Source organism: Podarcis filfolensis, assembly GCF_964270895.1.
Source record: "Podarcis filfolensis genome assembly, chromosome: 3".
In the NCBI taxonomy this organism is placed as follows: Eukaryota; Metazoa; Chordata; class Lepidosauria; order Squamata; family Lacertidae; genus Podarcis; species Podarcis filfolensis.
Genome location: NC_139606.1, coordinates 102,801,317 through 102,815,624, shown reverse-complemented (window position 1 = coordinate 102,815,624; position 14,308 = coordinate 102,801,317). Strand labels below are relative to the sequence as shown.

The following is a 14,308-nucleotide window of genomic DNA, read 5'->3' as shown; positions in this document are numbered from 1 at the left end:
TGAAAAGGAGACCATGTCTCTTCACTGAATGCAATGCTTGCAAACCTCAGTAAGCAGATGGCAAGTGAAAAAATCCCATTCTTCTATTTTATGAAATGGAAAAATGTGTTTTTATTTATTTATTTAATTTGTATACCACCCTTCATCCATCAATCTCGGGGCAGTTCACAACATAAAAAGATGGCAAAGTTTAGTAAAAATTATTGTGTGCTTCTCTGGAATCCTAGAGTTGAAAGGGAACTAACGAACTTAGTCCTCAGCTAAGGCTAATATAGCTTGCAAAATCGTGGATCCAAAATATGACATGAATTCAGTGGAAACCAAGAATGGCGTTATTAAGGGTGATTTGGGGCAGACAGTTAAAGAAGGCATCAACAGATTTTCTTTAAAAATTGCAAAGTTCAATAAATATAAATTGATCTATTTGCATGAGGCATCCGCCTTCATCCCAGGAGAAGAGCTTACCAAGTCTTGCATAAACACAAAGTATATGAAAGGTAAAGGCCGCCTGCATGCCGTGCGTTTGACGTTGCCCACCAGATCTGTTTTATGTCATCTTCAAAAGCTCCACGCCTGCTTTTGACATCCTGGCAAACAGCTGAGTACAACTGGAAAGCACTTGAACTTCTCCATAATGAGGATTGCAGATTTAGTCTTTCTGACCTATCTGTGTGATGGGGGGAGCTTCTGAAACCTTTAAAAACAGTGACAGCTCAGGGTTGTATACCGGGCCAAGTAAGCTTTTCTGGTTTAACATTGCTTGGTGGTAAAGACACCCCCCCCCCATAATGTGGGAACAAGAGTCTCCGGTAGCAGAGAGCATGGCTGAATCTTGCAACCTGATGTGGATGGGGCCGGCTGTAGTGGGGACACAATTGGTAGGAAAACCTCCTGTGGCTCTGATATTCCTATATGCTCAACACACCACAGGGAATCAGTGTATGAGCATGGATGAGACTGCAGTCCCAATCACATCATACACTTTAAAGCACTTTAGCTGTTATAGCTTCCCCCAAAGAATCCTGGGAACTATGTCTTGTTAGGAGAGCCTCTCGCAGAGCTACGATTCCCAGCAGCTTTAACAAACTACAGATCCCAATATTTTTTGGGAGCGGGGTGCCGTGATTGTTCAAAGGGTGTAAGCATGCTTTGAATGTACAGGGTGGCTGTAGCCAGAGAGAGAAATGGAGCCAAAGTTTGGGATTCGTGAGTGAATGTTATAGGCATAGTTTGTGATAACTGAAATGGGCAGAGCAATCCTGAGAAAATCGTCTAGTGGTACCACTTAGCTGGTGCCCGGGATCCAAAAAGCCACTTATAGGCGAACCCAAGAGTTTGTGTGTGCCCCCACCGGGTTTAAAAATATTTAATTTATCAATTAATTGTCTTCTCCCCATGCCACCTCTGAAGCTCGTATGGGAAATCCTGCGTCAAATCCATGTTGGGCATGCACACAAAAGTTGTGTAGGTCTATGGCTTCTGGCCATCCCTTCTCCCCCTGCCCAAAATAGTGCAAAACAAAAGGAAGCAGTAGTTTATGCCAAGGTTTATTTACTGAACAAGCTATGCCACCGTTTTTTTGTTTTGTTTTGTTTTTTGGAACTGGCTTGTCAAAGAACATTCCTAAGCTTATCGCCCAAAGACCAGGCTCTGTTCCTATTACAATGCCTCTGGCATTTATAACTGAGCAAGATGTGGGTGAATGTAAAAACGATGACTGTAGCATATGAAAAGATGGGGGAGTTATTTTTATTTTTCTGGTTCGGAAAGCACTTTTTCCAGCAAGAGGGGCAAAAAAGAAAAAAGCTATACCCTCTAGAAATCATCGTGGTAGCACTTGGCAGCTCCAGTTTTTGTTTTGAAGCGCACATTGATGAAATAGCAAGTATGCCCCAAGATAATTGATTCATAAAAGAGAAGCCATAAAGACTCCAATTTTCTGAAAACCGTCCTAGGCATTGCTAGTCTTCTGCTGCAGTCTTCACCATTCTGATGGCCTCCAGAGGCTTTGGCCTACAACTCCCAGCAGCCTCAGCCAGTACATGCTTGCTGGGGCTGCTGGGAGTTGTAGGCCAAAAACATCTAGAGGGCACTGGATTGGTGACAGCTGTTCTAGTGTATCGCTAAGCTCTTTGGACTAATGCACAGGTACAGGATTCCATCTCTTAAGTCACGACTAAGAGAAGGCTGCAGGGTCTAAAAACTATACCTGCCTCTTCTTCCTTCAGCAAATTCCCTTTCCTTGCCTAATCAAGCATTGAACAAACTTAGCCAAGTGGGTTACGAATCCTGGTCAAACAGGGAACTAGGCCAGCCTTAGCCAATGCACCAACATCTCCCTTAAGCATGGATAGCAGCGGGTGGAGGAAATATACATTTCCCATGGCCTTAATCTGCCCTCTGAGTTGTGCCCACGAGATCAGAGCTGTTCCATTTGCCCTGGCCTTTCCCGATGGACAGATAGGAGTGGGTTTAACCCAGCAGTGATGATATCTAGGAATGCATCAATCCATTGCTCATATTAAGAGAAGGATGCATGGTTAGGTTCAAATATACACAGTCTCCCCCCCGCCTTGACCATTGGACGATAAATGGCACTGGAAGATAACTCAATATTTCATAAAAACCAGCATCTCTGTGCCCAGATTATCCTCTAATCACGATTAGTCAATTCCTGTTGAAATTAAGTTTTATTTTGAATGAAAATGTCCAGTGGAGTTACAGCCTTCATTAGGCCACAGAACACAACATACTAGCGTTGAATATGCATTGGCTTACGTATAAGTCTCCTGCAAAAAATACGCGGCACCATTGTTAACGCATGGGAGCAAGCACATCTTTGGTTTGAAAAGCAATTGCGAGAGAACCCATGAGCTTTTTCTGAAACCAGGACTAGAAAAACAGAAGCAAGGTCAATAAAGAGTACCTAAGGCACCTCATGAAAAGATGATTGCTGTCATCTTCGCTACACTCCTAAAGACCTCCAAATAATGCTCCATTATACTAAACACGCAAGCCGAGGAATGTGATGCTTAAGTGCAGGAAGACTGCATCGCCGTCAATTCCGGGTAGCAAAAATAAAAGTTTTATTAACATGTCGTGAGGAAAAGGTTAACGGCTAGAAGACAAAATTGCAGAAGTGGAAGCCACCAGCTCTTTCCCCTGCCTCCTCACCTCAAATACTTCCGTCCTGGAGTTTGTGCAATGCAAGCTTGGGGCAGAAGCGAAAAGCTGGAGAACGAAAGGCCATTTTCTCACATGCCTGGGTTGCACTTTCTTTGCTGTCCAGGAGATGGGAGAACGGGAGAAACGAGGAGAACAAATCGTGCCTGTTGTAAAGATGAATGAAATGTAGCATACACTCGTTTCAGAAAAACACAATGCACAGTGAGGATGGTCTGTACCCAGAGTGTGCAATAAAACAGCAGAACTTGGACTGCAGCACAGTATTTTGCTCCCTCGCCTCTCGACAAGTTGCAGCTTTTAAGTTAATAAAAGTTGGCCTTTTATGTTGTGATGGAGGCGATCAGGTTTCAAAAGTGGGGGAGTCTATCATTTACTTCTTTCACTCACTGTTGAAAATCAGCCTTCTGTTTTGCCAGAATATTCAAGTCAAGGTCGGAATGAATCATTGGCACCAAGAACGTTTTCTAACCTATTACTTGGAATAATTGCTCATTGCCCAGCTAGCTGCCTGCATGTTGGTGCTTGCAGCATTCACCTGCAAGGACCACTTTCCCACCACTCCAGAGTTCTTAAATGTTCATTCGAACGCCGTCCCTATGCATGGATTGGGATAGCCTCACCCTGTGTCCCATGCCTGGGATGTCTGCTTAGGCATTGCTTGGTACTAACACACAGTAGATAGAGCCTGACTCATGAAGATGCTTTCTGTGTGGTCGCTGTATGTGCACACTTGTGAGGAGCACGAGTTGTGCAGATCAGAGCAATGCCCATTGGGCTCTTCATGCAACAGCCTTGATTTGAATGTGACTCCAAGCACCTGACTGTCAGGGCAGGGAGCCAAGACAGTGCGCTCGTTTAGAATATTTGCATAGGGCTTCAGCATCATAGAACAAATGTGGGCCACTATTGAACCACTGGGACAGTATCAGCATTTGGCATCAGTTCGCCATCAGTGCACACAACGATGCCATTATGTTTTAATCTACAGCAATGACTGCCCCGGCATAATAACTGCAAGGTTGGGGGACACTGCATACAATTGTTCCTTTGATGCTTGCTTGGGCAGGGAATACGTCAGTCTTGCACCCGGGATTATCTGTATTGCACACTTTTGCAGTGTGCGAGTGCAAATTTGGTTCCCTGGCACAGATTTCATGATCTCGGGAGACTTTAGAAGTGGAAAGTTTGTCGTTTTCATGGTTGTGGAGGACTGCCGAGGGAACACAACCAAGTAGTGTGTCACTAGTTTGCAGTCACAGGTGAAGAGCCTTTTTGTAAGGAGCTACAAAGCATTTAAATGCATGGGGACGTTTCAGTGAGCCTATTTTTTATTCAGTTTTGCTCCTCTATATTGTGCAGATATTTAAATCTTGCATTAGTTTGATCCTTTAGGAAGTCAAAATTTGAGCAGGGTTAGTTTACGCCAACCACTTTGGGGTTCTTAAACCTTTGCACATACATTTATCTCTTACATTTACTTTGGCTTGGGTTCAAAGTTAGTTGATACGTAGAGTGTGGGACTTAAGTCAGCCATGACTTCACTTGCAATACAACCATTTTTGAAGATGATTTATATATTTTTTAAAAACCCACTATTTAACTTGGCAACTAGCTGGCTTTTATGTTAATTAAATTTTTATGTAAGACGTTATAAAAACTGAAGCAGCAGGTAAAATCTTAGAAGGGGGCCGCTCTCCTCTCACACCGGAGGGAATCCCTCATCTAAAATGCTGCCTGATGTGGCTTCTAACATCACAGGACAGTAGCTATTCATGAGTAAAAACTAGGACTACTTTGTAGTGCAGTTTGTCAGTGGCATCTTCTTTGCCACTAGTTAGGATGCTGGGATTAGAATGGAACCCTGTCTGATTAATCAGACAGTTCCTACTTTGTTTTCAAAATCTGAATTAAGCTTGTTGGCCGTGTGTGTGTGTGTTTCTGCATTTCTGCTTCTGATCTCTGAAGCCTCTTCCCCTTTTGGCTCCCTGACTAATTTTGTTGGGCCTCATTCACCAACTTTCAGGCGCTTGCAGCCTTTTCAATGGAGAAAAGCACTTGTGGGGTACAGGGGCGAGGGGAGAGTTAGCAAACCCCAAAGATGCTGGGAAGACAACATGCTTCCTGGCATGGAGGCAGAGGCCGGTTTTGCAGAGACTTCCTCCCCCAACTATTAGCAACCACTCAAGCAGAGCATGACAATTTGTCTACCGAATCTTGCTTTCCTCGTGGTGTATGACAGAGATGAAGTTAGTTCAAGTTTGCAGATCTACTTTGGGGTCTTTCCCCTCTCTCTCTACTTCTAGAATCCCCAGGTGTCCACCAGCAAGCACCAAGTGAAGAAGAGTAGCTCAGAAATAGAGGTGAACAAAGAATTAAGGGCTCTATCTCAGCTTAAGAATTCATTTCAAGGCCAGAACTCATCTCACAGACCTTTCACAGAGTTATCCATTCCTAGGCATTCCCCCACACCCTTCAGTTTGGCTCCAGAGTTGTGGCCTTGTTAAACAATTGGGAGTTAGAGATCCTTGGTGATCTACTGGTAAGCACCCAGAAGTCTGCTAGTAGATCTCAATCTACTTTCTGTCTATGGTCTTCCTTAGTAATGCTTTGTTCAAATTGTGCTTTGTGGCTAAACGCTTTGTCACAGCTTTTCAGCAATGAAAATCTGCCATGACTTTGGGGGGCAGGGAGCAGGGAGGAAGAAGTACAGGCTATATTAACAATCCACTATTACAGAAATAATAATAATAATAATAATAATAATAATAATAATAATAATAGCAAAGCAGGAGCACATCAGCAGCCCAGGCCCCAAAACTGGCGGGTTAAAACGCTCCACATTAGTTCTGGGAATTATCAAGTGTCATCTGCAATAGCCAGAAAGCCTAGTTACATTTTAATGCACACGTTTAAAAACTGTACAACATTTAGTGTTCACGTAATAGATGCGTGATGAACCGCTAACACTTTTGGCATTCTCTGAGAAAGCAGGTCGAGCTCTGCAATGGATCCTGTACCGCGTTTTGGTTTCTTCGTTCGATTGCACGGGAAACTTGTGCTCCTAAAAGTACGTCGAGGGTCTGACCTCTTCCTTTCTCTCCTCTCTCCATGTGGCAATTCTCTTCCTTCAGGTGTGGCCCATTTCCTGTTCGCTCGGAGCGACCTTTGGCTACGTGGCCGGTCTCCTTATTGCACCTTTGTGGATATACTGGAACAGGAAGCAGCTTACGTACAAAAGCAGATAGCTGGCGCAAAGAGAGAAGGCGTTTTTTGTTGCTGTGCTGATTCCTGGCGTCGTGACATCACAGAGACCACGGTCAAAGCAGAAGGCGATCGAAACACTTTTGGAGCATCGTCAGGCCTTCCTCCTCCTCCTCCTCCTCACAGCACGTTTTGCATGCTGTGGCAACATGATGATGCATCTGTCGCTTGTCCTAAATTATGTTACCCCTGAGAGATTGTACTTTTCCTTCCAGCCTGAATAAAGTGTTTGTAACAGATGCTGCTTGCTCCTTCACTGATTTGGGATTTCCCTCCCACACATTCTGGATTTTGCCCACTGCCAGTTTTTCCTAAAATCAGCTTCCCCAATTGATCTCGGATCTGTGGATAGAGCGTTGTTGTTTTAAGTGTATGTTTGCACGGTATTGAATATTTCACAGTATGTGTGGCCATCGTCCCGGCGGGTCTCACGTGATCAGGCAGCAATTAATGCACCTCGAGCCTATCCGTTTTTTCACCGTGTGTTTCTTTGGAGTTAAAATGGCTATGATAGCTTCATCGAAAACCGTCTTCAGTCCTTTCTGGGTTAAAGCCGAGCACTCCACGTAGCAGTAGGCTCCTATCTGTCAAGAAAACAAATGTCTTTAATAGCTGCACAGGCACGCAAAGACACCTCCCTCCTCCCCAAACTCCATTTGCCAGCTTGTGGGCGCCTTTGTTTTTATGGAACACATCAAGGTTTGTTTTGTCTTTGCCCTGTGAAAAACATCCTACTGTTTTAACCCTCCAGGAAAAGAGGTTACGCCTTCACTTTGTCTTTCGGTGACAGATTTAGAATTCTTTTCATTAGGTGCAGTTTCTGAAGAAAACACATTAAGGCTGCACTCCTAAAGGGGGCAGGAGGAGGGAGAGGAAACGAAAGGAGGCCAGATCGCCACATCCAACACCCTGCTGGACTTGCATGGGCAAAACAGAGAAAAGGGGCAGAGCAGCACTCTTACGCCCCTTCGTCATTTTCTGGGATTTTTCTTCCTCTTCAACCATTTCCCTCCCATTGGAAAGCTCCATGGCTGCCATAGTTCCCCCCCTGGTTTGTCAGTGTGCCGGGGGGTCTGGGAACGGTTTGGATCATGTTCTGATACACTTCCCCACACCCCTAATTCCACCACCGGCATGCCTCCAATTTGTCTCTCGGGTTACAATTTGCCTCGGGTTACATACGCTTCAGGTTACAGACTCCATTAACCCAGAAATAGTACCTCGGGTTAAGAACTTTACTTCAGGATGAGAACAGAAATCATGCTCCAGCGGTGCGGCGGCAGCAGGAGGCCCCATTAGCTAAAGTGGTGCTTCAGATTAAGAACAGTTTCAGGTTAAGAACGGACCTCCGGAACAAATTAAGTACTTAACCCGAGGTACCACTGTATATCTGAAGGAGCATTTCCACCCCCATCGTTCAGCCCAGACGCTGAGCTCCAGCTCCGAGGGTCTTCTGGCAATTCCCTCACTGTGAGAGCTGAGGTTACAGGGAAACAGGCAGAGGGCCTTCTCGGTAGTGGCACCCTCCCGTCAGATGTCAAAGAGATAAGTAACTACAGCGGTACCTTGGTTCCTGAACGGCTTAGTTGTTGAACAAATTGGCTCCCGGACGCCGCAAACCCAGAAGTGTTCTGGTTTGTGAACGTTTTTCAGAAGCCGACCATCCAACGCGGCTTCCGCTTGAGTGCAGGAAGCTCTTGCAGCCAATCGGAAGCCGCCCCTTGGTTTTCAACCGTTTCGGGAGTCGAATGGACTCCCGGAACGGATTACGTTTGAGAACCAAGGTATACAACTTTTAGAAGACATCTGAAGGCAGCCCTGTATAGAGAGGTTTTCAATGTTTTGGTATTTTATTTTGTTTCTGTATATGCTGGAAGCCACCCAGAGTCAGTCAGATCAGTGGGGTATTATTATTATTATTATTATTATTATTATTATTATTATTAAAGACAAGGGCCATGGTGGTTTCCGCAGCAGCTGTAAGGAAGCATCCGGCTCAGGTCTTCTCCATGCTCAGAGAGGGACTTCTCCTGTCCCATGGAATGGGACGTTAGGACTGTAAGACCCAAGCAGTGACGTTTCTGTTAGTGTGTTTTACGGTTGGCAATGTGATCTTGAAGCATTTTAGGAAGGCAGAGTGGGCAAAAGAAATCACAGAGGCAATTTTGTAGAGATTAAACTCTCCAGCAGGGGGGGGGCACCAGGTGGCGCATTGGAAGATGGCCGACAATAACATCTCTCCGACCCACACGAGGTAATTAAGAGGCTGCTATGGGAAGTATGCAGTCTCCCCCACCCCAAGGATATGGGGGGGACTGCCTTGCCAGCAGTGGCCACAATGCACCCCCAGATTCAAGAGAAGGGTGTGCGCCGGTCACTTGGCTAAGCCCTCGGTGTGGTCGGCTCTTCCCGGACGCTGTCTCCAATTCGCGCGTGCTGGCTTGCTTTAACACGAAAATATAATTGGAAATATATAATTGGAAGATGTTAAAGCACATACGTCAAGCAAAGGTCGGGAGATAAGACTGCTGATTAATGGATTTCTGGGATCGGAGCGGCGGGCGAAGACAAATAAATCAAGAGATGAAGCGCCATTAAGAAATGGGTATGTTTGGAGCTAAGAAGGAGGGGTGGAGGAAAAAACTTTTCTTTCTTTATATTATATGAGCATAAATAACCCTCCACCCCAAAGAAAAAAGAACCGCCGTATTTTACTACACAAGCGGGAACCTAAAAACTGTGTGGGATGAATTGATGATGAATGAAGAGAGGATTGGTAAAGATCGGAGAATGGAAAAATTTTATGACGCAGTTTTAAAATGGCGTCTCGCAAGACAGGCTTGTTTAAGAAAGACGGGGGGAGGAGAACCAGGACTATTTGAAAGTGAACGATGTTTGGAATTTGATCTTTAACCTGGCAGAGCCATCTTGGAGATATTTTACTAGCCTGGGAAAACTAAAGGGCAGACCGAAGATAAATTTTCGAAGGAGGAATGGAATGGCGGCTGTCCCTATGAAATATGACTTATGGAGTGCATAAAACCCATGCAGATGATGTTTGTTCTTAACCTGCCTGTGAAGATTATCAGAGATCGCAAAGAAAGGAATATATGACAACAACAAGAATGAAGAAAGTAAAAAAGAGACTACAGTGGTACCTCGCAAGACGAAATTAATTCGTTCCGCGAGTCTTTTCATCTTGCGAGTTTTTCGTCTTGCGAAGCACGGTCAAGTCGCAACTGCACCTCTTCAAGCGGTTTTAAGAAAAAGGAAACAAACTCGCAAGACGTTTTCGTCTTGCGAAGCAAGCCCATAGGGAAATTCGTCTTGCGAAGCAACTCAAAAAACGAAAAACTCTTTCGTCTTGCGAGTTTTTCGTCTTCCGAGGCATTCGTCTTGCGAGGTACCACTGTATCTGGATAGAACTGTTTAATTAAAGCAGTAATAGAAGTGATGTTTGGATTCTCGTCCGGAGCTTGATGTATGGGTACCCCCAACAAAATTGAAAAATTCGGCTGTATAATTTGGAATTAATGTGATTTGAAATAATGTGATATGATTGGCCTGTTAATAAAAATTATGTTTTTTAAAAAAAATAAACTCTCCAGCAGGAATAAGCCGATAAACAAAAGTAGCTGTGGTAACCTGGCATCACCTCGACCGATATTTTAAGTAATATTCATTTTGGAATACCCTAAAGGTAAGGCTAAACATTTTAAGTCTCAATGGCTCGCTTCGTTAATGTGTTTTATTGCTTTCCGTTGTGAAGAGTTGTTTTCTAATTATTAGAAAAGCATTAAATGGGCCACCCTCGTCAGGAATATTAAGGCTATGTTTTATTCATGAGCAAACTGGCTTCATTAACGGCTAATATTGTGCTGTGCTCACTAATTCGGCTATCTCCATATGCACCAAATACAGCAACCTCCGATCACTGCTGTTTTCTGCGAAAAGGTTTTCCACTAAATAAGTCTGAAAAGAAGAATTGTGCCATTTGACATTTTTGTTGATTTGAGAATTCACGCTCCATCCAGAATGAAGTTGAGCACTGGAGTCATCATGAAAATGCACTCTCTGCGACATTACTGCCCAAACCATTTGCTCTCCAAGATCAGGCTCTGCAAAATCAGAAAGCTTACAGTGGAAACTGGCATGCTACAGCACTGATTGGCTGGTGCCTGTGCTGTCATGAACTCACCTCCCATTCCCAGATGCAATTTTTAAAATTGTTTCAGAAACAAGGCAACTCTTTTAAAAAACAAACAGGCACAATTATTTTCCTAGTTTTTTCAATCAGTGCCACATGACAAATGCAAATAATTGGTTGACAGGGCATCTATCTATCTGTCACTCGATTGGCAAAGGACAATTATCTGCAAGGGCTTGGGATATGACACTCCGCCATGGTGTTGCGCTGAGAGGTTTATTTCTGGTTCCCCACCTCAAAGTGAAATGCAAATTCCAAGTGTTAGCAGTACAGTATTGACCAATGCTGTCATATAATGCTATCTAGGTAGGCACACACAATTACATTGCATTTGCGGAACTACAGGGCCTTCTCAGTGATGGCACCTCCTAGCCTCCCTCACAAATGGGGTTAAGAGAGCCGTGTCAGTCTGGAGGGCATTTGGGGGAAAACAGAAAACAAGTTGTCTTCATGTCCTTATTCAGCTCTGTTTTGCTGCTGCTGGTGGTGTGACAGTGTTGCTGTTTCCTTATGTTATTATATGTCTTGTTTTTATATTGATGTTAAGCACCTTGCAGATCCTTTTGGATGCATCAGCAAGAATAAAATAAATGTTAAAGACTGATATACTTTTTTTTTAAGTGAGAGAGAAAGGGTGAAGAGCAGAGGGAAGGAGAGAATACAGGACGCAACAAAGGAGGAAACTCCAGGCCAGATGCTCCAAATCTCTAAATGGCCAGCTTACCTCTTTTGCCAATTTCTGTCCCTGCTCCATACAAATTGGTTTCTCCTTCATGTCATTCAGCCTCGCTAAAGTTTTGGGGTCATCACGGAGATCAATCTGTTAGGAAATAAACGTGCACACTTTCTTACATTCACTTCAGAATCCACTTCAGATATTTCAAAACAAAACAAAAACCAGACACATAGGATTGAATCCACTTAGGTCCCAGGGAAATTAATGGGACTTTGAGTCAGTCATTACTAACTTCGCATTAAATGCTAGGGGTCCGAAGTGCAACTAACTTAGGTTGGATCCAACCCATATTCTGAGAGTTCAGTTGGCAAGATCTGAGAGCAAATCGGGGTTCTGTCTTAGTTGCGACAGCTATGCTATGTTCTGAGTGAAAACAGGTAGAGAACATACCCTTTTGCAGATGGAGCTAGAAGTTGCAATTATTATTATTATTATTATTATTATTATTATTATTATTATTATTATTCCCCAGCCACTCTGGGCAGCTTCCAACACATATGAAAACATAAGGGTTTCCTAAGCCCAGGACAGGGTCTGCTGCAGGATGAAGGCCCCATGATGTTATAGCAGGGGTCAGCAACCTTTTTCAGCCGTGGGCCGGTCCATCGTCCCTCAGACCATGTGGGGGGCCGGACTATATTTTGGAAAAAAAATATGAACAAATTCCTATGCCCCACAAATAACCCAGAGGTGCATTTTAAATAAAAGGACACATTCTACTCATGTAAAAACATGCTGATTCCTGGACCGTCTGTGGGCCGGATTTAGAAGGCGATTGGGCCACATCCGGCCCCCAGGCCTGAGGTTGCCTACCCCTGTGCTATATCTAAGCAGGTCTGGATCTAAACATCTTTCTGATGGGACAATGCCTGGGAACCCTATGCATTCGTAGGGGAGAATTAGTGGGACGAGAGGTGGGGGGTTAACTCCCTGGCTGTATGCTTATACATGGGGGGGGGGGGGAGAGGGAGAGAGAGATCCCAGCCAGCTCCAAGTTCAGAAAGGAGCTGAGAAGGAAAACACCTAGAGGTAGGACCCTCAGTCATTTCTCCCCTGCATTGCTAAAAGGTAGAGATAAAGCACCCCTGACAGTTAAGTCCAGTCGCGAACGACTCTGGGGTTGCAGTGCTCATCTTGCTCTACTGGCCGAGGGAGCCGACGTTTGTCTGCAGTTTTTCTGAGTTGTGTGGCCAGCATGACTAAGCCACTTCTGGCGAAAACAGAGCAGCACACGGAAACGCCGTTTACCTTCCCGCCGGAGCGGTACCTATTTATCTTCTTGCACTTTGACATGCTTTTGAACTGCTAGGTTGGCAGGAGCAGGGACCGAGCAACGGGAGCTCACCCCGTCGCAGGGATTCGAACCACCGACCTTCCGATCCACAAGCCCTAGGCTCAGTGGTTTAGACCACAGCGCCACCCGAATCTCTGCATTGCTACTATTAAGCAAACCCATATTTTGGAAACGTGTGTTTTCCATCCTATTGTGTCATTTCATCCTGACTCTAAAAGCAGTTTCACACTTCCCTTTTCAACACGGAAAATAATTAAAGCAGTAAGACCTGCAAATCAGTTTCTTTTTCCAATCCTCTGGCATTAAGAACTTTGTAAGGGCTGGACCTTACAGTGCTGCAGCGACCACTCAAGTATATATAAATGCAAAGTGTCTCAGAAGAAGGTGGATCTCCCCCCCCTCGCCCCCAGGCAGGTCTGCCTTCCGTCTGATAGGCCAGCAGCCCAGAACTTATTCTGTCCACCTCACACAAGAGGCTTGGATTTCCCCCCTCCCCCAGCGACAACAAAGATTGGCCGATGACCACGAGGATCTTATTTCCATCTCTCGCAGGATGTGATACAGAGCCTTGCCTGAGTCACCCGCCTGCATCCCACAACTGCTGCTTTTATCACCCAGTGTTCAATACGCAGAGCACATCCAAGATGCGGATCTTTGCTTGCATCCTAAATTTTGGCATCGGTCTTAAGATTAGCTGGGGGCGTGGGAGGGTCTCATGTACAAAGGACGTTCATCCAACTCAAGAGCACGGCTTGCAACACAATTTTGAATTCCTCCTCAGGGCAGTTTCTCCATTCCCTGGTTTCATTGTTGTGTGCTGGTCACACAAGGAATAGAGGACTCTATCACCTCTAAAATGTGATTATTCTTGAATAACCCTCTGCTCTATTTGTTGCAGACTAGAAATACAGTGGTACCCTCGGGTTAAGAACTTAATTCGTTCTGGAGGTCTGTTCTTAACCTGAAACTGTTCTTAACCTGAAGCACCACTTTAGCTAATGGGGCCTCCCGCTGCCGCCGTGCAATTTCTGTTCTCATCCTGAAGCAAAGTTCTTAACCCGAGGTACTATTTCTGGGTTAGCGGAGTCTGTAACCTGAAGCGTCTCTAACCTGAAGCGTATGTAACCCGAGGTACCACTGTAATAGGTTTGTGTGTGTGCGCGTGCACACGTGCTATAAGTTGCTACAAGAGACTAATTAAGTGAAATCAATGAAAGACATGGAACAAAGGGGCTGGGTCAAATGGGGAGTGGCTTGAGCCAGGAGGTGGAAGGAGCCAGGCTGGAACAAAGGAATCCGCCTTTTTACTGAGTCAGACCATTGGTCCAGCCAGCTCAGAGCTGTCCACATTGCCTAGCAACTGCTACCCAAGATTTCAGATGAGAATCTCTCTGGGTCGTATTTGGAGATGCCCAGGATTGAACCCGGGACCTTCTGCACTGTATGGGCAATCAATCCGGAAGATAAATTGTATTTCAAGGAGCTGGGAGGAAGTGATAGTGGTAGGTGCCTTCTTTGATGCTGGACATTGTTTTGAGAAAATGAGGCATTAGGTAAAGGTAAAGGGACCCCTGACCCCTAAAGGGTAAAGGGTCCAGTCACGGATGACTCTGGGGTTGTGGCA

General features: G+C 44.9%; 2 protein-coding genes across 6 annotated transcripts in view; one reads left to right on the top strand and one right to left on the bottom strand.

The window, feature by feature from the left end:
• PIGF (phosphatidylinositol glycan anchor biosynthesis class F) overlaps positions 1 to 6,686 on the top strand; it is a 37,080-nt gene extending 30,394 nt beyond the window's left edge. For all 3 annotated transcript variants that reach the window (XM_083605588.1, XM_083605587.1, XM_083605589.1), the window contains exon 6: positions 6,318 to 6,686. In XM_083605588.1, coding sequence (XP_083461714.1) covers positions 6,318 to 6,431 — 114 coding nt within the window. In that variant the 3' untranslated portion in view covers positions 6,432 to 6,686. The remainder of the gene's footprint in view (positions 1 to 6,317) is intronic.
• RHOQ (ras homolog family member Q) overlaps positions 2,672 to 14,308 on the bottom strand; it is a 36,604-nt gene continuing 24,967 nt past the window's right edge. Inside the window, exons 4-5 of one of the 3 annotated variants that reach the window (XR_014545862.1) lie at positions 10,049 to 11,474; positions 2,672 to 8,628 (exon numbers count right to left, since the gene is read on the bottom strand). Coding sequence is in view for 2 of the 3 variants with exons in the window: in XM_083605615.1 (XP_083461741.1) it covers positions 6,876 to 7,031; positions 11,379 to 11,474 (252 nt within the window). In the remaining variant the exon portion in view is untranslated. The remainder of the gene's footprint in view (positions 8,629 to 10,048; positions 11,475 to 14,308) is intronic. The other 2 variants (XM_083605616.1, XM_083605615.1) reach the window with 2 other exon arrangements.